At 42.8% G+C, this 26,413-nt stretch overlaps 1 protein-coding gene across 1 annotated transcript in view; it reads right to left on the reverse strand.

Annotated features, from left to right (window-relative positions):
- Positions 1–26,413, reverse strand: part of Nep3 (M13 family metallopeptidase neprilysin 3) — a 659,418-nt gene that overhangs the window by 397,486 nt on the left and 235,519 nt on the right. The window contains exon 7 of the mRNA XM_080279018.1: positions 22,176–22,334. Within this exon, the coding sequence (XP_080135144.1) occupies positions 22,176–22,334 (159 nt within the window). The remainder of the gene's footprint in view (positions 1–22,175; positions 22,335–26,413) is intronic.

The following is a 26,413-nucleotide window of genomic DNA, read 5'->3' on the forward strand; positions in this document are numbered from 1 at the left end:
TGTGTGTATGCTTCGACAGAGGACCGAGTGGGAAGAGTGAAAGATGAGTTTTGGGCGAGAGTAGAAGCATGTATGGACAAATCTGAGAGGAGCGAGAGAGTGCTTTTGATTGGACACATGAATGGCAAAGTTGGAAATGTACGAGTGGGTGGAGTGGTTGGTCAGTGGGGTGTGCCAGCTGATGTAGATGGGAATGGTAGTGCTTTGGTGGACATCTGTGCTGGTAAGGGGTTGGCAATAGCCAACACCTACTTTTGACATAAGATGATCCATCGGTATACATGGAGAGTAATGAGGAGGATAGATGGTGAACTTGTTGAACGAAAGGCAATGATAGACTACGTGTGTGTGGATGAGCGAATGAGATGACAAGTGTTGGATGCAAGAGTGTGGAGAGGGTGGGGGAATGGAGTCTCGGACCATCACTTAGTGATGGCCAAGGTAAAGCTGCAAAGAAAATGGTTGAGGAGACGAAGGGGAAGACAGGAGGAAACAGCTCCTGTGAGAAGAGTGGAGAATTTGCAAGATAGTGAGAAAATGGCAGAGTATAAGAGCATAGTGGAAGAAAGATTGGGAAGGTATGAGCTAGAGCAGATGGAAGGGGTGGAAGACGTATGTAAAATATTTACGGAAGAGATAGGCGCAGCGTGTGAGGTGGTTTGTGGAGTGAGGAGGAGATGCAAGGGTGTGCAAGGGACAGCATGGTGGAATGATGAGGCGAAACAAGCTGTGGAACAAAAGAAGAAGGCATATAGTGAATGGTTAGCGAGCAGAGGTAGGAGAGAAGATGAGAGGGAGAAGAGAGAGGTATATGAGAGTAGGAGAAGGGAGGTGAAGAGACTGGTGAAGGAGAGTAAGAAGAAAGTGGATGAAGAGTTTGGGAGGAGTCTGAGTGTGAAATGGAGGGAAAGCAAGAAACTGTTTTGGAAGGAGGTAAAGAAAGTAAGGCAATGTGAAAGGGGAAATAGTAGGGGGGTGAAAGATAGGAATAATAGATTGTTGGAGGAGAAGAGAGAGAAATTGAGGAGATGGAAGGAGCACTTTGAGGATTTGTCGAATGTAGAGAGTGAGAGCAGTGCGAGTATAAGTCGTTGGGAAATGGCTGGGAGAAGAAGAGATGAGAGGAGGGAGGAAGAGATCAGTAGGACAGAAGTAGTGGAAGCAATGAAGAAGATCAAGATGAGAAAGGCCCCAGGAATTGATGGAGTGTGTGGAGAAATGCTGAAGTGTGGGGGTGAGATTGTTGTGGAACAGATATGGAAGTTGTGTAGATTGGCTTGAGACGAGGGAAGGGTTCCAGAGGACTGGAAGTCAGGTATAATTGTTCCTTTATATAAAGAAAATGAGTAGAGAAAAGTATGTGGTAACCATAGGGGTATTTGCCTTCTTGGTGTGACTGGTAAAATATATGGTAGAATACTCATTGATAGGGTTAGGCATATGACAGAGGAGCTAGTTGGAGAAGAACAAGGGGGATTTAGGAAGGGAAAGGGGTGTGTAGATCAGATATTTGTTCTAAGATGTTTAGTGGAGAAGTATCTAGAGAAGGGAAGGAAAGTGTATGCTGTCTTCATGGACTTGGAGAAAGCTTATGACAGAATAGATAGGCAAGGTATGTGGAATGTATTAAGAATATATGGAGTGGAGGGGAAATTATTGAATGCTGTGAAGAGTTTGTACGAAGGAGCTAGGGCTATGATGCGAGTGGATGGTGAGCTGAGTGACTTCTTTGATCTCAATGTGGGACTGAAACAGGGTTGTGTGATGTCTCCATGGCTGTTTAATATATACATGGATGGGGTTGTAAAGGAGGTGCAGGGTAGGGCAGTGGATGTGGGGGTGGCTCTAATGAATGAGGGTGAGATTTGGAAGATTCCGGTGTTGCTGTTTGCTGATGATACAGTATTGTTGAGTGAAGATGAATGGGAGTTGCAAGGTTTGGTGAATGAATTTGGGACAGTGTGTAAGAGGAGGAAGCTGAAAGTTAATGTAAACAAAAGTAAAGTTATGGTGTTTGAGAGGAATGAAGTCATAGAATGTACAGTGAGGTTGGATGGTGAGGATATGGAGAATGTGAATGCATTCAAGTACTTGGGCAGTGTGATGAGTAAGGACGGAACTTTTGGGGATGAAGTGCGTGAAAGGGTACAGCAGGGAAGGAAGGTTGTTGGTTCACTGAAAGCAGTGATGAGAAATAGGGAGGTTGAGTATGGAAGTTAAGAAGTCACTGCATGATTGTATTGTGATCCCTACCCTGGCGTATGGAGGCGAGGTGTGGACCTTGCAAGAGGGGAACAAGTCAAGAGTGAGAGCAGTGGAAATGAGTTACTTGAGAGAAGCATGTGGAATGACATGGAGGGACAGGTTGATGAATGAAGAAGTGAAGGAACGTTGTGGGGTGGATGTGGATGTGGTTGAGATTAGGAGAAATACACTGAGGTGGGTTGGGCATGTGGATAGAACAGAGAATGAGAGACTGCCTAAGAGGGTGTATGTAGGTGAGGTGGTGGGAGAGAGAGGGAGGGGTAGACCGAGGATGAGGTGGAGGGATGGAGTTGAGAGGTATATGAAGGAGGAGGGGGGTGAGTTGGGGGGAGGGTAGTCAAATGGTGGGTGACAGCGACTTGGAGACGTTTTGTCTGCGGCCACCCTTTGCGGGATTAGGGCGTTGGGCTATATATATATATATATATATATATATACAATAATCCCTCATTCATCCAGACATAACAGAGCCAAAGGCATGTCCGGATCATGGCAACATCCAGATAATGAAACACTATTCCCCTACCACACACAGACCCTACCAATACCCACCACCAACCTATACTTAATTTTTTTGTATGGTACCTATGCTCAATTTGGCAGTGTTTTCCGGTCATTCAGGCATATTTAGACATCAAAACACACCAAGAAAACCATGAAAAAAAAAAAAACACACTGAAAACCAAAAAACACCCTACCTATTCACCACTGTATGAACAAAACCCCTCCTAATTTTGGCACTGTTTTCAGGTCAATCTGCCATATTTAGACATCAAAACACACATAGGAATATCCAAAGTAATTATAAACACCAAGAAAACCATGAAAAAAAGACACTGAAAACCAAAAAAAACACCCTACCTATACATCATTGTATGTACAGTACCCTTTCAAATTTTGGTTCTGTTTTCAGGCCAATCTGCATGAACTGGACATCAAAACACATATACAAATATCCAAAGTAAAGTTAAACACCAAGAAAACCATGAAAAAAAAAACACTGAAAACCACGAAACACCCTACCTATACACGACCGTATGTACTGTACCCCTCCTGATTTTGGAACTGTCTTCTGGTTAGTCTGTCATATTTAGACATCAAAACACACACAGGAATATCACCAAGAAAACCATGAAAAAAAAAAATCCATCCATCCATTCATTGCCAGACGCCTCAATCCCGTTTGGGGTGGCCACAAACAAAACGCCTCCACGTCGCCCTGTCCCCAGCCATTTCACTGCCCTTCTCCCAACTCACACCTCTCTCTCTCATATACCTCTCCACCCCATCTCTCCATCTCATCCTCGGCCTCCCCCTCCCTCTTCCCCCCTCCACCTCACTCACATACACACTCTTCGTCAGTCTTTCACCCTCCATCCTCTCCACATGGCCAAACCACCTCAGTGTATTCCTCATAAAGCTTCCTATCATATCCACATCCACACCACAAAGTTTCTTTATATCCTCATTCGTCAGCCTGTCTCTCCAAGTGACTCCACAGGCTCCTCTTAAATAACTCATTTCCACTGCTCTCACTCTTGACTCGTGTGTTTCCAACAACGTCCAAGCTTCACTTCCATACGTTAGAGATGGTATCACAATACTGTCATGTAGTACCTTTTTCACTTCCAAAACACCCGACTTATACACGAATGTACGTACAGTACCCCTCCTAGTTTTGGCACTGTTTTCATTTCAAGCTACCATATTTAGACATCAGGCTGACGAATGAGGATATAAAGGAACTTTGTGGTGTGGATGTGGATGTGATAGGAAGCGTTATGAGGAACACACTGAGGTGGTTTGGCAATGTGGAGAGGATGGAGGGTGAAAGACTGACGAAGAGTGTGTATGTGAGTGAGGTGGAGGGGGGAAGAGGGAGGGGGAGGCCGAGGATGAGATGGAGAGATGGGGTGGAGAGGTATATGAGAGAGACAGTTCCAAAATCAGGAGGGGTACAGTACATACGGTCGTGTATAGGTAGGGTGTTTCGTGGTTTTCAGTGTTTTTTTTTTCATGGTTTTCTTGGTGTTTAACTTTACTTTGGATATTTGTATATGTGTTTTGATGTCCAGTTCATGCAGATTGGCCTGAAAACAGAACCAAAATTTGAAAGGGTACTGTACATACAATGATGTATAGGTAGGGTGTTTTTTTGGTTTTCAGTGTCTTTTTTTCATGGTTTTCTTGGTGTTTATAATTACTTTGGATATTCCTATGTGTGTTTTGATGTCTAAATGTGGCAGATTGACCTGAAAACAGTGCCAAAATTAGGAGGGGTTCTGTTCGTTCATACAGTGGTGTATAGGTAGGGTGTTTTTTGGTTTTCAGTGTTTTTTTTTTTTTTTCATGGTTTTCTTGGTGTGTTTTGATGTCTAAATATGCCTGAATGACCGGAAAACACAGCCAAATTGAGCATAGGTACCATACAAAAAAATTAAGTATAGGTTGGTGGTGGGTATTGGTAGGGTCTGTGTGTGGTAGGGGAATAGTGTTCATTATCTGGATGTTGCCATGATCCGGACATGCCTTTGGCTCTGTTATGTCTGGATGAATGAGGGATTATTGTATATATATATATATATATTTATACAGTACAGTATATCTATAGCCACACGCCCTAATCTTGCAAAGCGTGGCCGCAGACAAAATGCCTCCAAGACGCTGTCACCCACCATTTGACTACCCTCCCCAAAACTCACCCCCCCCTCCCTCATATACCTCTCAACTCCATCCCTCCACCTCATCCTCGGTCTACCTCTCCCTCTCCCTCCTGCCACCTCACCTACATACACCCTCTTAGTCAGTCTCTCATTCTCCATTCTATCCACATGTCCAAAAAACCTTAGTGTATTTCTCCTAATCTCAACCACATCCACATCCACTCCACAACGTTCCTTCACTTCTTCATTCGTCAACCTGTCCCTCCATGTCACTCCACATGCTCCTCTCAAGTAACTCATTTCCACTGCTCTCACTCTTGACTTGTTCCCCTCTTGCAAGGTCCACACCTCGCCTCCATATGTCAGGATAGGGATCACAATACAATCATGCAGTGACTTCTTAACTTCCATACTCACCTCCCGATTTGTCATCACTACTTTCAGTGAACCAACAACCTTCCTTCCCTGCTGTACCCTTTCATGCACTTCATCCCCAAAAGTTCCATCCTTACTCATCACACTGCCCAAGTACTTGAATGCATTCACATTCTCCATATCCTCACCATCCAACCTCACTGTACATTCTATGACTTCATTCCTCTCAAACACCATAACTTTACTTTTGTTTACATTAACTTTCAGCTTCCTCCTCTTACACAATGTCCCAAATTCATTCACCAAACCTTGCAACTCCCATTCATCTTCACTCAACAATACTGTATCATCAGCAAACAGCAACACCTGAATCTTCCAAATCTCACCCTCATTCATTAGAGCCACCCCCACATCCACTGCCCTACCCTGCACCTCCTTTACAACCCCATCCATGTATATATTAAACAGCCATGGAGACATCACACAACCCTGTTTCAGTCCCACATTGAGATCAAAGAAGTCACTCAGCCCACCATCCACTCGCACCGCAGCCCTAGCTCCTTTGTACAAACTCTTCACAGCATTCAATAATTCCCATCCACTCCATATATTTTTAATACCCTCCACATACCTTGCCTATCTATTCTGTCATGAGCTTTCTCCAAGTCCATGAAAAGGCAGCATACACTTTCTTTCCCTTCTCTAGATACTTCTCCATTAAACATCTTAGAACAAATATCTGATCTACACACACCTTTCCCTTCCTAAATCCCCCTTGTTCTTCTTCAAATAGCTCCTCTGTCATATGTCTAACCCTATCAATGAGTATTCTACCATATATTGTACCAGTCGCACTAAGAAGGCAAATACCCCTCTGGTTACCACATACTTCTCTCTCCCCATTTCCTTTATATAAAGGAACAATTATACCTGATTTCCAGTCCTCTGGAACCCTTCCCTCTTCCCAAGCCAATCTACACAACTTCCATATCTACTCCACAATAATCTCACCCCCATACCTCAGCATTTCACCACACACTTCATCAATTCCTGGGGCCTTTCCCATCTTGATCTTCTTCATTGCTTCCACTACTTCCGTCCTACTGATCTCTTCCCCCCTCCTCTCATCTCCTCTTCTCCCAGATATTTCCCAACCACTTAAACTCACACTGCTCTCACTCTCTACATTCAACAAATCCTCAAAGTGCTCTCCTTCCGTCTACTCAATTTCTCTCTCTTCTCCACCAGCAATCTATTATTCCTATCTTTCACTCCCCTACTATTTCCCCTTTCACATTGCCTTACTTTCTTTACCTCCTTCCAAAACAATTTCTTGCTCTCCCTCCATTTCACACTCAGATTCCTCCCAAACTCTTCATCCACTTTCTTCTTACTCTCCTTCACCAGTCTCTTCACCTCCCTTCTCCTACTCTTATATACCTCTCTCTTCTCCCTCTCATCTTCTCCCCTACCTCTGCTCGCTAACCATTCACTATATGCCTTCTTCTTTTGTTCCACAGCTTGTTTCACCTCATCATTCCACCATGCTGTCCCTTGCACACCCTTGCATCTCCTCCTCACTCCACAAACCACCTCACACGCTGCGCCTATCTCTTTCGTAAATATTTTACATACGTCTTCCACCCCTTCCATCTGCTCTAGCTCATACCTTCCCAATCTTTCTTCCACTATGCTCTTATACTCTGCCATTTACTCACTATCTTGCAAATTCTCCAATCTTCTCACAGGAGCTGTTTCTTCCTGTCTTCCCCTTCGTCTCCTCAACCATTTTTTTGCAGCTTTACCTTGGCCATCACTAAGTGATGGTCCGAGACTCCATTCCCCCACCCTCTCCACACTCTTGCATCCAACACTTGTCATCTCATTCGCTCATCCACACACACGTAGTCTATCATTGCCTTTCGTTCAACAAGTTCACCATCTATCCTCCTCATTACTCTCCATGTATACCGGTGGATCATATTATGTCGAAAGTAGGTGTTGGCTATTGCCAACCCCTTACCAGCACAGATGTCCACCAAAGCACTACCATTCCCATCTACGTCAGCTGGCACACCCCACTGACCAACCACTCCACCCACTCGTACATTTCCAACTTTGCCATTCATGTGTCCCATCAAAAGCACTCTCTCGCTCCTCTCAGATTTGTCCATACATGCTTCTACTCTCGCCCAAAACTCATCTTTCACTCTTCCCACTCGGTCCTCTGTCGAAGCATACACACATACAATTGCCCACGCTTGTATACCTACTTTCATCCTCACCCATACAATCCTTGCACCCACTGTTCCATACTCTCTTATATTCTCCTTCCTCTTCTTGCTTATCATCAGACATACTCCCTCTCTTGCCCTCTCATTCTCATTACCTCCCACGCATATACCTAAACCATATTCCCATTCTCTCACCCTTTCCCCTTTCCATTTAGTTTCAGTTAATCCACATATATCCACTCTTCCATCCTCAAGCACCTGAACAATCTCTCTCTCTTTCACTTCATCATTCACTCCTCTCACATTCCATGTTCCCACCCTCAGAATGTCTTTTGTCCGTTCCTTAGTTGTCAACGTATGGTCCGTCCTGGTCTGAGGCGCTTTATTCGCTTGTTTAATTAGTTCTTTTTACGGGGTGGGGCACTAACCCACCACCAACCCTTTTAGTCGCCTCGTACGACAAGCAGGGCTACCGGGGGAGTATTCTTGAAACCCCCTTACCCCCAGGGGGTATATATATATATATATATATATATATATATATATATATACACAGTGGAGTCATTTTATCTGAAATTGTTTTAACCAAAATATGCCATTAACCATAAGTTTTACTAAAATGTTCTCATTTTGTTAACCGCAAAAATCTGAAATCTATCCGAAAATTCAAACACAGCAGGCTTGTTTCGCTCCACTAGCGTTAGTTTATGGTTGCTCCGCAAGTCACTAAAGCGAGTTGCCCACTCTCTCACCTGCATGCACCACCTCGGAAGATTTCGATGATGTGGGAGATGGTGTGGATGGTGTGGAAATGACTGAATGAGGAAACAGAAAATATGAAAAGACAATTATGTTTAAGACTTTATTTATTCGAATTGCTTACAGTGAATTACGTAATTGTTTTGGTGAAGGTTTATTTAAGTTTATTTGAATGAAGATTTATTTAAGATGACAGTTTCTATTACAGTTACAAAAGTGCAATTACAGAGGTAGTTACTACAATGTATTAAGTGTTTTGGTGATGGTTGAGTGGATTTTGGGGTGCTGCTGGTGCTGTTGGGCTAGTCGTCACCAGGTATGGGTGATGGGTGAGTACAGTACTGTTGCCTTGTATCTTACATATTATTTCAGTACCTTTTATCCGAAAAAATCGTTTAAACAAAACTTTGAAAGTCCCATGATTTTTGGATAAAAAGGACTCCACTGTATATATATATATATATATATATATATATATATATATATATATAAATATATATATATATATATATATATATATATATATATATATATATACATATATATATATATATTTATACAGTACCCTCACGTCCAACACGGTAATATTGTCATGCACAGGTCCCGTGTTGAACCAAAAACATGTTGGACAAACAACAGAGCTTATGGGGGAAAATGAATTGTCAGCAACCCTAGGAGAAGTCACCCTAAATACCTACCGTATACCTTTACATATATTGGTAATACTGTAATTATAATAAATGGTGCTATACTATGAATGATAACTAACCTTTTAGGATAGTGTTACTGGGCTTGCTGGGAACGGAAGGTGGTATCCGAGGCTGCTGGCATCACTAGTGGGTCCCTGGAGGATGGCTGCTGGCATCACTAGTGGGTCCCTGGAGGATGGCTGCTGGCGTCACTAGTGGGTAATAGCTGCTGCTCCTCCTCAACCTCCCTCATAAATCCTGCGAAATCACACTCAGAATCACTATCCTCATCCACATCCATGGAAGGTCCTGCTTCTGCCTGTCCTAGCACTCCATAAGCCTTCACTGCTGCCAGGATCTTGTCTTGGTTTTTTATTATGGTCCTCATGCTGGCTTCATTCACGTCATAGGCCTTGCGATGTCCACTTTCCTCTCCCTTTTCTTCTTGCTCTTGATGATTTCTAGCTTGGTGGCCTGAGGGAGGTGCCGCCGCTTCTTGAGGTTCTCAGTAGGCTTCCTAGGCATCATGAGCAGGATAAAATGCAGTAGCAAGGGCAGAAAATGCAGCGAGAAAAAAGCACCTTCCAATGCGAATTATGCGACTGAGTGGCACTGTGGGAGGGAGAAATTTAAACAAAACATCATGTGAGAGCAGAAGCATTTTTGATTGGGCGACGTCATGATCACGTCATGATAGTGGGTGGGGGAGGCAACTTGATCAGAAGTTTTGATTGGCTGTCAGCATCACAGGAACGTCCAGTATGATTGTGTTGGACTGGGGGTGATCGTGCTAAATGCGAACTTTGCGGATTTTGCCCACTTCTCGGAGCTCCGTGCGTGTTATGCTAATGCACCCATGTTCTATCTATCTATCTATTTATCTATAGCCCGATGCCCTAATCCCGCAAAGGGTGGCCGCAGACAAAACACATCCAAGTCACTCTGTCACCCACCATTTGACTACCCTCCCCCCAAATCACCCCTCCCTCCCTCATATACCTCTCAACTCCATCCCTCCACCTCATCCTCGGTCTACCTCTCCCTCTCCCTCCCTCCACCTCACCTACATACACCCTCTTAGTCAGTCTCTCATTCTCCATTCTCTTCACATGTCCCAACCACCTCAGTGTATTTCTCCAAATCTTCTCAACCACATCCATATCCACCCCACAGCGTTCCTTCACTTCTTCGTTCGTCAACCTGTCCCTCCACGTCACTCCACATGCTCCTCTCAAGTAACTCATTTCCACTGCTCTCACTCTTGACTTGTTCCCCTCCTGCAAGGTCTATGCCTCGCTTCCATACGTCAGGGTAGGGATCACAATACTATCATGCAGTGACTTCTTAACTTCCATACTCACCTCCCTATTTCTCATCACTGCTTTCAGTGTACCAACAACCTTCCTTCCCTGCTGTACCCTTTCATGCACTTCATCCCCAAAAGTTCCATCCTTACTCATCACACTACCCAAGTACTTGAATGCACTCACATTCTCCATATCTTCACCATCCAACCTCACTGCACATTCTGTGACTACATTCCTCTCAAACACCATAACTTTACTTTTGTTTACTTTAACTTTCAGATTCTTCCTCCTACACACTGTCCTAAATTCATTCACCAAACCTTGCAATCCCCATTCATCTTCACTCAACAGTACTGTATCATCAGCAAACAGCAACACCAGAAGCTTTCAAATCTCACCCTCATTTATTAGAGCCACCCCAACATCCACTGCCCTACCCTGCACCTCCTTTACAACCCCATCCATGTATATATTAAACAGCCATGGAGACATCACACAACCCTGTTTCAGTCCCACACTGAGATCAAAGAACTCACTCAGCTAACAATCCACTCACACCGTAGCCCTGGCTCCCTCGTACATACTCTTCACAGCACTCAATAATTTCCCCTCCACTCCATATATTCTTAATACCTTCCACATACCTTGCCTATCTATTCTTTCATAAGCTTTCTCCAAGTCCATGAAGGCAGCATACACTTTCCTTCCCTTCTCTAGATACTTCTCCACTAAACATCTTAGAATAAATATATGATCTACACACCCTTTTCCCTTCCTAAATCCCCCTTGTTCTTCTCCAACTAGCTCCTCTGTCATATGCCTAACCCTATCAATGACTATTCTACCATATATTTTACCAGTCATATTAAGAAGGAAAATACCCCTATGGTTACCACACACTTCTCTCTCCCCTTTTCCTTTGTATAAAGGAACAATTATACCTGATTTCCAGTCCTCTGGAACCCTTCCCTCTTCCCAAGCCAATCTATACAACTTCCATATCCACTCCACAACAATCTCACTCCCATACCTAAGCATTTCACCATGTTACAGTAATTAAATTGTATTAAATCGTACTAATTTTTTGCTCTCCGCGCTGGATGCGAATCGTGCTGGATAAACGCGTGTTGGACGCGAGGGTACTGTATATATATATATATATTTATAGCTATCTATCTGTCTATCTATCTATGTATTGCCAGACGCCTCAATCCATTTCGGGGTGGCCACAAACAAATCGCCTCCAAGTCGCCCTGTCCCCCACCATTTCACTGCCCCGCTCCCAACTCACACCCCCCTCTCTTATATTCCTCTCCACCTCATCCCTTCATCTCATCCTCGGCCTCCCCTCCCTCTTCCCCCCTCTACCTCACTCACATACACTCTCCTCGTCAGTCTTTCACCCTCCATCCTCTCCATATGGCCAAACCACCTCAGTGTATTCCTCCTAACGCTTCCTATCACATCCACATCCACACCACAACGCTCCTTTATATCCCCATTTGTCAGCCTGTCTCTCCATGTGACTCCACAGGCTCCTCTTAAATAACTCATTTCCACTGCTCTCACTCTTGACTTGTGTCCTTACAACAACGTCCAAGCTTCACTTCCATACGTTAGAGTTGGTATCACAATACTGTCATGTAGTAACTTTTTCACTTCCATGCTCACTTCCCTGCTTCTTATCACTGCTCTCAAGGAACCAGCAACCTTTCTTCCTTGCTGTACCCTTTCAAGCACTTCACCCTCCAAACCTCCATCCTTGCTCATCACGCTACCCAAGTACTTAAATGTACTCACATTTTCCAATTCCTCACCATCCAACCTCGCTGTACATTCACTGATTTCACCTCTCTCAAAGACCATCACTTTACTCTTCCCTATATTCACCTTTAGATTCCCTTTCTTACACACTCTCCCAAACTCATCCACCAAGCCTTGCAGCTCTCCTTCATCTTCGGTCAACAACACAGTATCTTGGCACTGTGAGAGAAAAAAAAGCACCCAAGGATGCCAGATGCTCACAACAATGATAACAATGGCAGTCTGGTGGCGGACGGGCAAGGCATTTCACGCCCCACATCGCCAAACGTGTAAAACAATCAGTAAATATGTGGGATTGGGACCTTTTCTAATCTATTGTTAAACGCGAAAATCGCTAACTTGAAACACGCTAGACGCAAGGGACTACTGTATTATGAATGTATGGAGTACATGGGAAGCTGCTGAATGCTGTGAAGAGTATCAATGAAGGTGCTATGGCTGCAGTGCATGTGGACAGTGAACTGAGTGAATTTTTCTACTTGATGGCTGGATACAAGCAGGGATGTGTCATGTCTTCATGGATGTTCAATGTGTATATGGATGGAGTTATAAAAGAGATACAATGTAGGACAGTGGATGTTGAAGTGGCCCTAATGAGAGAGGGCAATGTTTGGAAACACCCTGTACTGTTGTTTGCAAATGATTCTGTGTTGTTAAGTGAAGACAAAGGGGAGCTGCAAGGCTTGGTGGATAAGTTTGAGAGAGTGTGTATGAAACGGAATCTAAAGGTGAATGTTGGGAAGAGTAAAGTTATGGTCTTCGAGAGAAGTGACGTCAGTGAATGTACAGTGAGGTTGGATGAGGAGGAAATGGAAAATGTGAGTGCATGTAAGTACTTGGGTAGTGTGATGAGTAAGGATGGAAGGTTGGAGGGTGAAGTGCTTGAAAGGGTACAACAAGGAAGAAAGGTTGCTGGTTCCTTGAAAGCAGTGATAAGAAACAGGGAAGTGAGCATGGAAGTGAAAAAATTAACAGTATTGTGATACCAACTCTAATGTATGGAAGTGAAGCTTGGACCTTGTTGCAGGGACAGAATTCAAGAGTGAAAGCAATGGAAATGAGTTTTTTAAGAGAAGCCTGTAGAATCACATGGAAAGATAGACTGACAAATGAGGATGTGATGGAGCATTGTGGTGTGGATGTGGATAAACATCCAGATTTTGAACAGAACTGACTGGATGAAGCTGTGACACACCAATGTTCACAGCCAGGGCATTATCAGTGTCATCACCCCTTCTGTTTCCTCTGATGATGATGATCTCAGTTTTACCATCATTCAGCTTAAGTTCCTCCTAGCCATCCAAATCTTAATATCAGACAATAGAGAATCAAGCTTAGTCTTAGTATCATTGATATCCAACATCTTAATGTAGAGCTGGGTGTCGTCAGCATAAAAATGATAGGAAGCATTGTGTGTATCGAGTAAAGATGAAAAACTACTCGTGTAGACAGCAAATAGAATTGGACCCAAAACTGATCCTTGAGGGACTCCAAGCAGAAGTGGAGCAGATTCAGAGCTAGCATCATCAACAACCACTCTGAGATCTGTCCGACAAATAAGAGCACTGTCATGAATGCCATAAAAATACAGATCATCCAACAATAGTTTATGATCCAATGTATCAAAAGCTGCAGACAGATCCAACAGAACTAGGAGAGAGGACATTCCACCATAGGTGTTTGCCACCAAGCCACTATGAATTCTTGTTAATGCAGTTTCAATTGAATGATATTTTCTGTGCGCTGACTGAACAACAGGAACAACTCTGTTATGTTCCAATACTGTTATGTTCCATACTTGATCAATAGAGTTGATCAAGTATGGCACGCTCAATAATCTTGGATAAGAAAGACAGGTTAGAGATGCAATGATAATTTGTCATGCTCTTGACATCAAGGCTGGGTTTCTTGAGTACGGGCCTAAGCAAGGAACGTTTCTCAGACTACACAAAATTACTTTCTAAGAAGAATCTATTTATCATGTTGCAGATAAAGTCTGCTGTGTGCTCGTGCACATCTGGCAGTTGTGACAAGTTACACGGATCAAGTGGGCAAAATGTTTTGTTAAGTTCTCTGATGCAACATTTGACTTTACTTACATCCAGAGGATGGAATGTTGAATGCAAAAGACCCTCTGTGCACTGTGGTTGGCGGTCAACTGAGTACACTTCACTAGAAAATCTGTTGTCTGAATTATTTCTTATGCATGATATCTTAGTTGTAAAAAATGAAGCAAAATCAGAAGCCAGCTGGGCATCAGATACAGATGTTGGTTTAACAATTACATTCCTCCGACCAACCAAATTGTTCACAACTGCAGACTGTTTTTTTTTTATCACCACCACATGAATCAACTTTATTTTGATAATACCTTGCCTTCTGGGTTTTGACAGTGTGAACAACTGCTCATCTCACAGGAACATAATCCTAACAAGTTAATTCAGTCCATTTCAAACGCCACTCACGTTCTGCCTTTCTACATTGTCTACGCAAAGAATTAATGGATGGACCAAACCATGGAGAATTATCACGTACAATGACTGTTTTTACCACCTCAGGACAATAATGATCAAAAATTGACCCAAGCTCATTGTTACATAAATCAACCAAATCATCAGAAGAAAGATCTGAAGAAACAATGCAATTTAAAGGTTGATCAATTTCACAACACATCAAATAGCGATGAGAAAGGTGGGTGGTGAACTGAATGAAAGGAAGGCAATGATTGATTATGTGTGTGTGGATGAAAGGATGCAAAGATGTGTAATGGATGCAAGAACTCAAAGAAGTTGGGGGCGTGGACTTTCTGACCACTACTTGATGGTGGCCAGAATTAGAATTCAAGTAAGATGGAGGAATAGAAAAAGGGAAAGACGAGAGGAAGGAGTAGTTGCAAGGAGAGTGGAAAGGTTACAAGACGATGAGAAAAAGGCAGAGTATAAGAAAGAAGTGGAGGAACGATTGGGCAAATATGAATTGGAGCAGATGGGAGATGTGGAAGGTGTGTGTAGGATATTTCCAGAAGAAATATGTGCAGCATGTGAGGTGGTGTGTGCAATGAAGAGAAGACGGAGGGGGGTGCAAGGAACGGTGTGGTGGGCTGAAGAGGTGAGACAAGCTGTGGCACAAAAGAAGAAAGCATACAATGAATGGATGAGAAATAGGGGCATGGAAGAAGGTGAGAGGTGGAAGAGAGAGTTATATGTAGAAAGAAAGAGAGAGGTGAAAAGATTAGTAAAAGAGAGTAAAAAGAGAGTGGATGAGGAATTTGGAAGGAATTTGAGTGTAAAGTGGAGGGACTGTAAGAAAATGTTCTGGAAAGAGGTGAAAAGAGTAAGACAGGGTAGAAGTGAAGTTAGCAGGGGAGTGAAAGATAAAAATGGTAGATTACTAGTGGAGAAGGGAGAAAAAGTGAGCAGATGGAGAGAACACTTTAAGGAATTGTTGAACATAGAGGATGGAAGTAATGCGAGTATAAGTGGCTGGGGAATGGCTGGGAGAAGGAGGGAGATGAGAAGACAAGAAGAAATCAGTAGGATAGAAGTTGTGGAAGCAATGAAGAAAGTTAAATTGGGGAAAGCCCCAGGAATTGATGGTGTGTGTGGTGAAATGCTGAAGCATGGGGGAGAGATAGTAGTAGAATGGATGTGGAAGATGTGCAGATTGGCCTAGGAGGAAGGTAGAGTCCCGGAGGATTGGAAGTCAGGTATAATTATTCCCTTGTACAAAGGAAAAGAGGAAAAAGAAGTGTGTAGTAATCATAGGGGCATTTGTCTTCTTAGTATAATAGGAAAAGTGTATGGTAGGATACTTATTGACAGAGTTAGAGAAAGAACAGAGAAATTAGTTGGAGAACAGGGAGGCTTTAGGAAGGAAAGAGGTTGTGTAGATCAGATATTCATTCTTAGATCTTTAGTGGAAAAGTTTCTAGAGAAGGGAAAGAAGTTGTATGCGGCTTTCATGGATTTGGAGAAAGCATATGACAGGGTGGATAGACAAGGATTGTGGAAAGTGTTAAGAATATATGGAGTAGATTGGAAGTTGTTGAATGCCGTGAAGAGTATGTACGATGGTGCGAAGGCTGCAGTGCGTGTGGATGGTGAACTAAGTGAATTTTTCTCTTTGAAAGTTGGGTTGAAACAGGGATGTGTCATGTCTCCATGGTTGTTCAATCTTTACATGGACGGGGTAATAAAAGAGGTACAAGGGATATTGGAGTGGCCCTGGTGAGAGAGGATAGTGTTTGGAAACTCCCTGTACTCTTGTTTGCAGATGATACTGTGTTGTTGAGTGAAGACGAAGGGGAGCTGCAAGGCTTGGTGGATGAGTTTGGGAGATTGTGTAAGAAACGGAATCTAAAGGTGAATGTAGGGAAGAGTAAAGTGATGGTCTTTGAGAGAGGTGAAGTCAGTGAATGTACAGCGAGGTTGGATGGTGAGGAATTGGAAAATGTGAGTACGTTTAAGTACTTGGGTAGTGTGATGAGTAAGGATGGAGGTTTGAAGGGTGAAGTGCATGAAAGGGTACAGCAGGGAAGAAAGGTTGCTGGTTCTTTGAAAGGAGTGATAAGAAACAGGGAAGTGAGCATGGAAGTGAAAAAGTTACTACATGACAGTATTGTGATACCAACTCTAACGTATGGAAGTGAAGCTTGGATGTTGTTGGAAGGACACAAGTCAAGAGTGAGAGCAGTGGAAATGAGTTATTTAAGAGGAGCCTGTGGTGTCACATGGAGATACAGGCTGACAAATGAGGATATAAAGGAGCGTTGTGGTGTGGATGCGGGTGTGATAGGAAGCGTTATGAAGAACACACTGAGGTGGTTTGGCCATGTGGAGAGGATGGAGGGTGAAAGACTGACGAAGAGAGTGTATGTGAGTGAGGTGGAGGGGGGAAGAGGTAGGGGGAGGCCGAGGATGAGATGGAGGGATGGGGTGGAGACGTATATGAGAGAGGGGGGTGTGAGTTGGGAGCAGGGCAGTGAGATGGCGGGGGACAGGGCGACTTGGAGGCGATTTGTTTGTGGCCACCCCAAACGGGATTGAGGCGTCTGGTAATAGATAGATAGATAGATATATCAAATAGTGGTCAACGTTCCTGTAATTTCTGAACCTGATGACCTCTTTATAGGAAGGGGATTTCGGGACATCAAAACTAAAAGTGAGCAGAGCATGATCAGAGGTGAGGGAGTCAAATGAGTCAGCCTCCACATCTGATATGCGCCTGCAACCAACAGGGGACAAGATCAAGTCTAGGACATGTCCCGAGACATGAGGAGAATCACTCACATGATTGAAAAAATACTTCTGGGTGATCAGCTTAAGGAATTCTGAAGAAAATGGTTTTGACTGTGGACTGTCAACCCAATAACTGAAATCACGCAAACAAGAAGTCCTCCAGATTTAAGAGAAAACACTTCAAAAAACTGCCCAAGCTCCTCCATAAAACCTCGATCTGTGCCTGGATGACCTGGCTGACAGACAATTGCAATTTTAATGGTATTCTGATGGAAATTTATTAATCCATCCATCCATCACATCCATCATCCAATCCTACATTGTCCCATGAGGAGCGTAGGAGCCCGGGGCTAGGTAGTTGGTCCCGACATTTAAGATGAAAGTGACCAGCCTCACTCATCCCTGAGTGGCATTACATGAGCAATCAACCCCAACCATCCCTTGGATATAAACCTTCACTGGCTCAATCTGATTGGAGCACAATAATTACCCATTAAACCACCAGGCGCCATAATTTGGTTATATGGTTACCACCCAGCGCAGTACATGGTTTCTTGGTGTACAGGAAACCATTTGGCTTGTCACTAAGTGTACAGTCACCCACATGCAGAAGGAAGGGGAAAGAATGAAGGAAAGAAAGACAGAAGAGGGAGTGTAAAGTCATCTGTAGGCAAAGGGACAAGGAAAGAATGAAGGAAAGAAAGATAGAGGAGAGGAAAGGGCAGACACCCGACAGCAGCACTACATCGAGTGAGTGGATGGTGAGCGCCCCCACCTACCACAAAATTTATTAATACTTCCATAAATTCAAATGAAGATGAGGTCAGGTCTGAGTCTATGAGAGAAACATTTGTAGGTGCTACTGAGCAGATGAGTGCTACACCTCCTGGATAGTCAGCAACAGGCCTGGGAATACTTATAACAGAATGTGTCTTAGGCAAAGCACTATGAATTATATTAATATCAGACTCATACAACCAGGTTTCAGTCAAGCACATAATGTCAAGCTCATGCTGATTTAGAGCTTCATTAATATGGTCTATCTTATTATGGATGAAATGAATATCTAAAAGACCCATCCTTATTTGGTTCAAGAGGGACATAGTCAGTTTTTTTAATGGTCGAAATTGGTGTTTTCAATCAATCTATTCCTATGAGAAATCATAATTTGACAGTCTCTACTAGATGCAAAATGGGCAACTGACTGTGAATTAGTATTAGCTTACTGATGTCTTAAGGAACAGCAGTTGATGCATTTAGGAGAATTTCTGTTACTACAATCCTTAGACTTGTGAGCCCCAGCACAAAAACAGATTAAGATTCATCATTTTTTCTAGAACACCTCTCAGATGTATGACCAAAACCCTGACAATGATGACACTGTGTAACCCAGAATCTGTCAAAAGCTCGGCATCTTGTAAGATCCACACAGATATAGTTGCCCTGTTCTATGATGGAGGATCTCACCTCTGGTGACATCTTCAATACAGCAGTTTTACTGTCATTGCTTGATCTTGTGAAGAGAAGGTTGAGGATGCAACCTTGATCACTGAGCATCTTAATTTTATTGTTTTTATTCAGAATGTTAGGGATGATGTCGGAGTCGCCCAAGGAAGAGGCAAGGCCCATCACGGTAATTTTTGGCAGCATTTTCTTTGGCTCTGATATGCAGAAAGTGTCATCAGAGCCAAATGATCATTAAGTATCCCAGCCATTTCACCTCTGGTCTCCACTGATGGAAACTTCATTACTAGCCCACCAGTCTTGGTCTTTAGGGAGCTTTCAACCAGTACCGAGTCAAGTATACCGCTGATGTCTTCTGGACCTATTTGACGCGTCGAAGCATCAGCACCATTCTTTGGTTTTAAGATCAGTATCTGTTAACTACGAAAGGCTTTTTTCTGGCCATGAGCCACTGATCTCAACCACGCCCCCAGGCAGATCCTTCCCCTCCCCCACGAGAGACCCCTGAACAGCATCTGCAGATGACTTGGCCTGGTCCTGGGTGACAGCCATGGGTGATGAGACCTTGGTCTCTAGTGCCTCTAGTCTGTTTGAAACATCTCTGACAGCCTGAAAGATCGGCCCAACAACCCCATCCTCCAGCTCCATTTCCTCCACCGGCCAAGACCTCATCCACTGGTGCATCACACTGGCTACACAGCCAGCGAAAGCCCAGCTGATGGCTCTTCTTCATTAATGGATAATCATTAGCATCCATATTTTTCCATGCCAAATGAACCCACTCACTGTAGTAGGCACACTTCAATGCTTGTGCACTTTTTGCTACAGACCTACTGCAATGAGGGCACTGGTACTGTTTGCTCAAGGTTGGCAATAAAGAAATGAACAAAACAAAAACAAACAATGACAACATCAAAACGTACATACAATACTACCTGGGATAAACCCATGTAGCACTGCCCCCGTTTGTGTCATCCTAAGTTAGGGGGAAAAAAAAAGAAAACTGAAAAAAAACACAAAGAACAGAAATTAAAAACAGGGTGTCTGCGAGGTCACCACAAGCAGGTGGGGTACGACGTGACTATCCTTCTAGGAAAAGTAACCCAAACCGAGGTACCGTAAAAGTGCTGAGATGGTATTTTTCAACTTTTCCCAATTTGAGCTTTATGGCAGCAGCAAATACGTCACTTAGGCAAGAGTTCATTGGTTACGATATTGCCACTGTGCAAAAAAAATCTGTTTGTAAAGGAAGTTGACACCAGATCAACTTAAGGAAGAAAAGAGAATTGTATGGTGCTATGAAAGCACTGATATCAAACAGAACATAGAAGCTGCAAAGGGATTACAGGATTAAATGGACACTGGAGCGACTCAAGGAAGAAAAAAAAAAAGAGGATAGTGCTGTGAAAGCTCTGATATAAAACAGCATGGAAACTGTAAAAGATTATATGACTGTGTGTTAGTGCCCATTAAAGACCAGTTGTACAGATGTAAGACTTTAATATGGCATGATTTTAAAAACAAACAAGAGTGATGGCAGTGGAAATGGGACTTAAGACATGTGTGTGTACAATACTGAAGATTGCATGAAGAGGATATGAAAGTGATTAATTATGCAAAATTCTGGGATGTCATCCTCCCACATTAAGCAAAGAACAATGGTTTTCATGGCACAATTTATGTGTTTCTGTTAAGATGGTTATTTTTACCCTTCACATTACTGTAGATGCATAAACAAAGGGTCTGCTGTTGTATCCTACCATACACTTTTCCTATTACACTAAGAAGACAAATGCCTCAATGATTACCACACACTTCTTTTTCCCCTTGTCCTTTGTACAAGGGAATAATTATACCTGACTTCCAATCCTCCAGGACTCTACCTTCCTCCCAGGCCGATCTGCACATAATCCACATCCATTCTACTACTATCTCTCCCCCATGCTTCAACATTTCACCACACACTCCATCAACTCCTGGGGCTTTCCCCAATTTGACTTTCTTCATTGCTTCCACAACTTCTATCCTACTGATTTCTTCCTGTCTTCTCACCTCCCTCCTTCTCCCAGCCATTCTCCAGCCACTTAAACTCGCATTACTTCCATTCTCTATGTTCAACAATTCTTTAAAGTGTTCTCTCCATCTGCTCACTTTTTCTCCCTTCTCCACTATAATCTACCATTTTTATCTTTTACTCCCCGACTAACTTCACTGCCACTCTGTCTTACTCTCTTCACCTCTTTCCAGAACATTTTCTTACAGTTCCTCCACTTTACACTCAAATTCCTTCCAAATTCCTCATCCACTCTCTTCTTACTCTCTCTTACAAATCTTTTCACCTCTCTCTTCCTTTCTACATATAACTCTCTCTTCCGCCTCTCAACTTCTTCCACTTCCCTATTTCTCATCCATTCCCTGTATGCTTTCGTCTTTCATGCCACAGCCTGTCTTACCTCTTCATTTCTCCATGCTGTTCCTTTTACCCCCTTCCGTCTTCTCTTCACCCCACACACTACATCACATGCTGCACATATTTCTTCTGTGAATATCTTGCACACACCTTCCACATTCCCCATCTGCTCCAACTCATATTTACCCAATTGTTCCTCCACTTCTCTCTTATATTCTGCCTTTTTCTCATCCTCTTGTAATCTTTCCACTCTCCTTGTAACTACTCCTTCCTCTCGTCCTTCCCTTCTTCTATTTCTCTTGATTCTGGCCACCACCAAGTAATGGTCAGAAAGTCCACTCCCCCATCCTCTATAAGCTCTTGCATCCATTACACATCTTTGCATCCTTTCATCCACATACACATAATCAATCATTGCCTTCCTTTCATTCAGTTCACCACCCACCCTTCTCATCACTTGTCATGTATACCTGTGGATCATTTTGTGCCTGAAGTGGGTATTGGCTATCACCAACCCCCTCCCGGCACAAATGTCCACTTACGAACTGCCATTCTTATCTATCTCAGCATGCACACCCCACTCACCAACTATTCCATCCACCTTCACATGGGTGAATACAGTCACAGGGCAATATTACATGAGTTTAGCACCCTTTTCTGAATCAGTGCTTGATGAAATGAATGTTTGACAGTTGTCTATGAAGTGCATCTATATAAGTATGGAATACCATAACATATAAAGTGCAGATGGCTACTTTTGTGAAGGAAAGTGTGAACGACTGTGTGACAAGAGTCACTGAGCATGCTGCTTATAGCTTCCAACTTCCATGTTTTCCCTTTCTTCTTTCTGAATCTTACCTAATATCATCCTTTTCTGTGGAAATGAAGGTTGGAATCATGATAATGATGAAAATATTTACCCTAGGTGCATGATCAAGTATGTCTCACCTGTATGATGTGATTGGATGAGTTCTTATCATTCTCAGCCACACCCCATGTAAAGAATGCTCCCGAACTGAGTTCTACCTTGCTGTTTATGATATCAGCCTCAAAGTTGTAATTATCAGCAGACCAATTCCCACTCACATTCCATCCTCCCATCACTTCCTGAAAGAAATTAAAAGGCACTGTACTATTCATGCATATTACAATACTTCATTATTTTCTTACAATGTTAGATTTAGTAAGTTATAGGGATGTATTGGAAAACAAATTTTACTATCCAGTCAATTTTTATACATGTTGATTACATTAGCTGCCTAGCCCTGGGCTCCTACACTCCTCATGGGGCAAACAGGATTAGATGCTCAATGGAAGGATGGATTACTGTAGTTGGGCCAAAATCCAGCATGGATTATCCTTCAAAATGCAGAATTTTTGTGCAAAATGAATATATATAAATGGCATACAATATTCATTACTGAATAAAGTTTACCTTCATTCACTCATCATCTAATCCAGTGTTGTCCTATGAGATGTGTAAGAGCCCAGGGCTAGGGGAGTTGGTCCTGACATTCAAGATGAGAGTGACAGCCTCACTCATCCCTGAGTAGCATTATGTGAGCAATAAACCCCAACTACCCCTTGGATATACACCTGCACTGGCTCAATCTGACTGGAGCACCTTAATTGCCCACTAAACCATTGGGTGCCATAATTTGGTAATATGGTTATCACCCAGTGTAGTAAATGGTTTCCTGGTGCGCAGGAAACAATTTGGCTTGTCACTCAGTGTAGATTCAACTGTAGACAGAAGGAAGAGGAAAGAATCAAGGAAAGACAGGCAGAAGAGGAAGGATGGAAAGAAGGAAGAGAGGAAAGGGCAGGCACCCGAGAGTAGCATTACACTGAGTGAGTGGATGGTGATAGTTTCAACATCAGGAGTACATAGTTAATTTGAAAGTGTAAATGACAGTGAGAACTGTGGCAATAGTCAGTATGGCTGGCATTACATAAAATCATTGCCAGCTGTTTGTACTTAAAAGTCAGTGAGTATGTTTAGCAAATGAGGCTCTTTCTTAACTAAACTGAATTTTGAGAAAGCAATGTTCAACACAGTATGCTGCCCCATAAATCAAAAATAGAAAGAAAAACATCAACCACTTTCAAGCCATACAAGCATTTAGATTTATCATACCAATGGTACAGTTTACCTCAAATATTTGTACTGTAACAAATGTAACATCCTTGAACAATAAACCAGATGAACTAACCACAGTGATTGCCACCACACTTCCATCACAGAGGCACGGCAAATTCTGCCAGACACCATAAATAACCAGAACCATGATTTATTTCACAGTTCACATATAATACAAGAGCTGGAGGCATAATGTTTTTCAACACCATGCTGCACCAATCCCCTTTGGATATTACAGTTCCATATGACCTGAAGGTTTTCTGGGTGCCTGTTACCTTGCCACAAAATCCTCACTATACTGCCTCCTTTATATGTTGTGTGATATATCATCCATCTCGAACTCCCACCAAGGACCTGTTACTGCACCATTTGATCAATACCATGGATTTGCTTGATGACTGATACCCCTCCTCAAAACTCATCATCTCCAGAAACTTCAGTTTACTAAACTCCTCAGAACTCCAGGCACAGCACCACTTTACACAGGTCATCCATTTTTCAACTTATAGAGACATACTTGACCTAATTTTTACAGACTTTGCATACTGGTACTTTTCACATGGCCCATGTCACCATTTGCATGCAACAAGTATGAATCCATATTCTGGACTCCATGCTCCACAGCATCCCAGGTCCAAAAAGCCATAACCCAAACCTACTGACCACTATGCCATCCATCCATTCAGCTATCTGGAGACTTAATTACAGTACTGTACTCATTATCCCTGAACAAAGGTCACAAGAGCTAATGATGCTAAAATGAAATGACAAAATTATCATTCATCTCTTATCACTACCTACCAAAACTTCTTCCCAAAGAGGACTCTAAATAACCACCCTAGTGACATTCCCTGGATCCTGCCATGCATCAGACGAATCATGACCCAACAAAACCAAGCATGTCATGATAATATACTTGTACTCTATCAGTCATTACACAATGCAGTGATCCATGAAATCAGATTGGCAATGAAGGATTCTACCCAGCAAGACAGAAGCACTTAAAAACACTAATGTATGGTATGCCACTGAAAAGGAAGAATCAAGATTTGTGGCCTGAACCATCGGTCATGCTCACTCCCTTGTACCAACGACCTATTCACTTAAGAAACAGCTGAAGTCATTAACATCCATTTTGTTTCTGTCTGCCAACATCTCCCCAAATTGGACCCCACCCTTCTCCACCCCTACCTTCCAGCTCTTGCACCTCCTCCACTCATCAATCAACTTTATGCATAAAAATACAGTTGTTGCAAGCCTACCAGAACAAGAGTTCATTCACATCTCTGGACCTATCAATGAAGCTAACAAAAGAGTTTGCACTAGAACTCTCCAAATCACTGTGCTCCATCACTAATGCCTCCATTCAGCAATCCATATCATAATCCACCTGGAAGAACCCATATGTCACTGACATACCCAAAGTTACCAACTCACTCACCTTCAATGACTTATGCCCCATCACCATCACCCTCATACCCAGTCTACTTTGTGAGAGCTTTTGTTGCAGAATCGGTTTATGACGCCTTAACACCAAACAAAGATACAAAGAAGTCTGGCAACATGAAGACATCCTCCACCAATTACTAATCAACCTGCTGGACTCCATTTCCAATGGCCTAGAGAAGAAAAAAAATCCATCACATCCAGTCTCACTAACTTTACCAAGGTATTCAACCTCATCAGCCACACCACAGCAATCAAAAAAGCAGTTAAAATTGGTGTCAGAGTGAGTGTCATTCCCTGGCTTGCTAAATTTTGAGTGACAGAGAACAACCTGTTCATCACAAGGGGGCTATCTTCAGCTTCTAGTCACTCACCTGTGGTGTGCCACAGGGACTGCTCTGTTAAACTAATCCTAATCAACAGCATCTCACCAACACCAGCCTATGGTGGAACAATGTTGACAATAATTCTTCCATCACCAAAGCACTCAACATCAACCACTACCCAGACTACCACACTTTGTAGCAAAATCTTAAGACTCTCCTGGAATGGACACATGAAAATTATGCCACCATCAACTACCACAAGACTGTCATGCAGGTTGACCAGGCTACTATCTCCACCCCACCCCTTCTCTCACCCTGGACAACCACACCCTTGTGCTGGTCCAGACTATCAAGCTTCTCAGTATCAATTTGTACAGCAAACTACACTGGAACCAACACACAGCTTCCATCCTTCAATCCACCTCTTTCAGGCTTTACATGCTGTGAAAACTAAAATTTTTTGGTCTCCCCACAGTAGCACTGTCCAACATCTATTGGTCTATCATTCTTCCATAATTAACATATATCTCACTAGCATGGTCATCAACTTTCACTACAACACAGAAGCAAAAATTATAGTCTTCCAGATGCATGCTGCAAAGATAAATCTCGGTCAGGGTATATGTCAACTATACCATCACACTTCAAACTCTCAGCCTGACAACCATTTCTGACACCAATCAGGCAGACCTCCACCAGTCTGGACTCAAACTGCTGAACCCCCCTTGTCACTGTAACTTACTCCCTTCCCTCAACCCAACCCTGCCTCTACCTCACACCATCTGTGTGTGTGTGTGTTCTTACCTAATTGTATCTTTACAGGAATGAGTCAAGCTCGTACTGTCCTGTGTCTTAAACCATATTTATCGTACATATCCTTAAATTTGTGAATTGTTTTGGCACACACTATTTCACTCGGTAGTGCATTCCATTGATCAATTGCTCTGTTTGGGAAACTGAATTTCCTTACGTCTTTATCACCTCTCTTCTTATGCAGTTTTTTGCAGTGTCCTCTTGCTGATGCTTCTCCATATGTTAAGTAATCATTTATGTCTATTTTCTCCTTCCCTGATATGCACTTATATAGCATTATCATGTACCCTCTTTTCCTTCTCTCCTGTAGTGTTGGTAGATTCAGTTTATTTAGTCTTTCTTCGTAGCTTAGGTCCCTTAAGCTTGGTATCCATCTTGTAGCGGCCCTTTGAACTTTTTCAATCTTGTCTATGTGTTTTTTGAGATGAGAACTCCAGACTACCGATGCATATTCCAGGGTT

Source organism: Coenobita brevimanus, chromosome 76, assembly GCF_032717465.1.
Source record: "Coenobita brevimanus isolate Jiangsu-jjx chromosome 76, ASM3271746v2, whole genome shotgun sequence".
In the NCBI taxonomy this organism is placed as follows: Eukaryota; Metazoa; Arthropoda; class Malacostraca; order Decapoda; family Coenobitidae; genus Coenobita; species Coenobita brevimanus.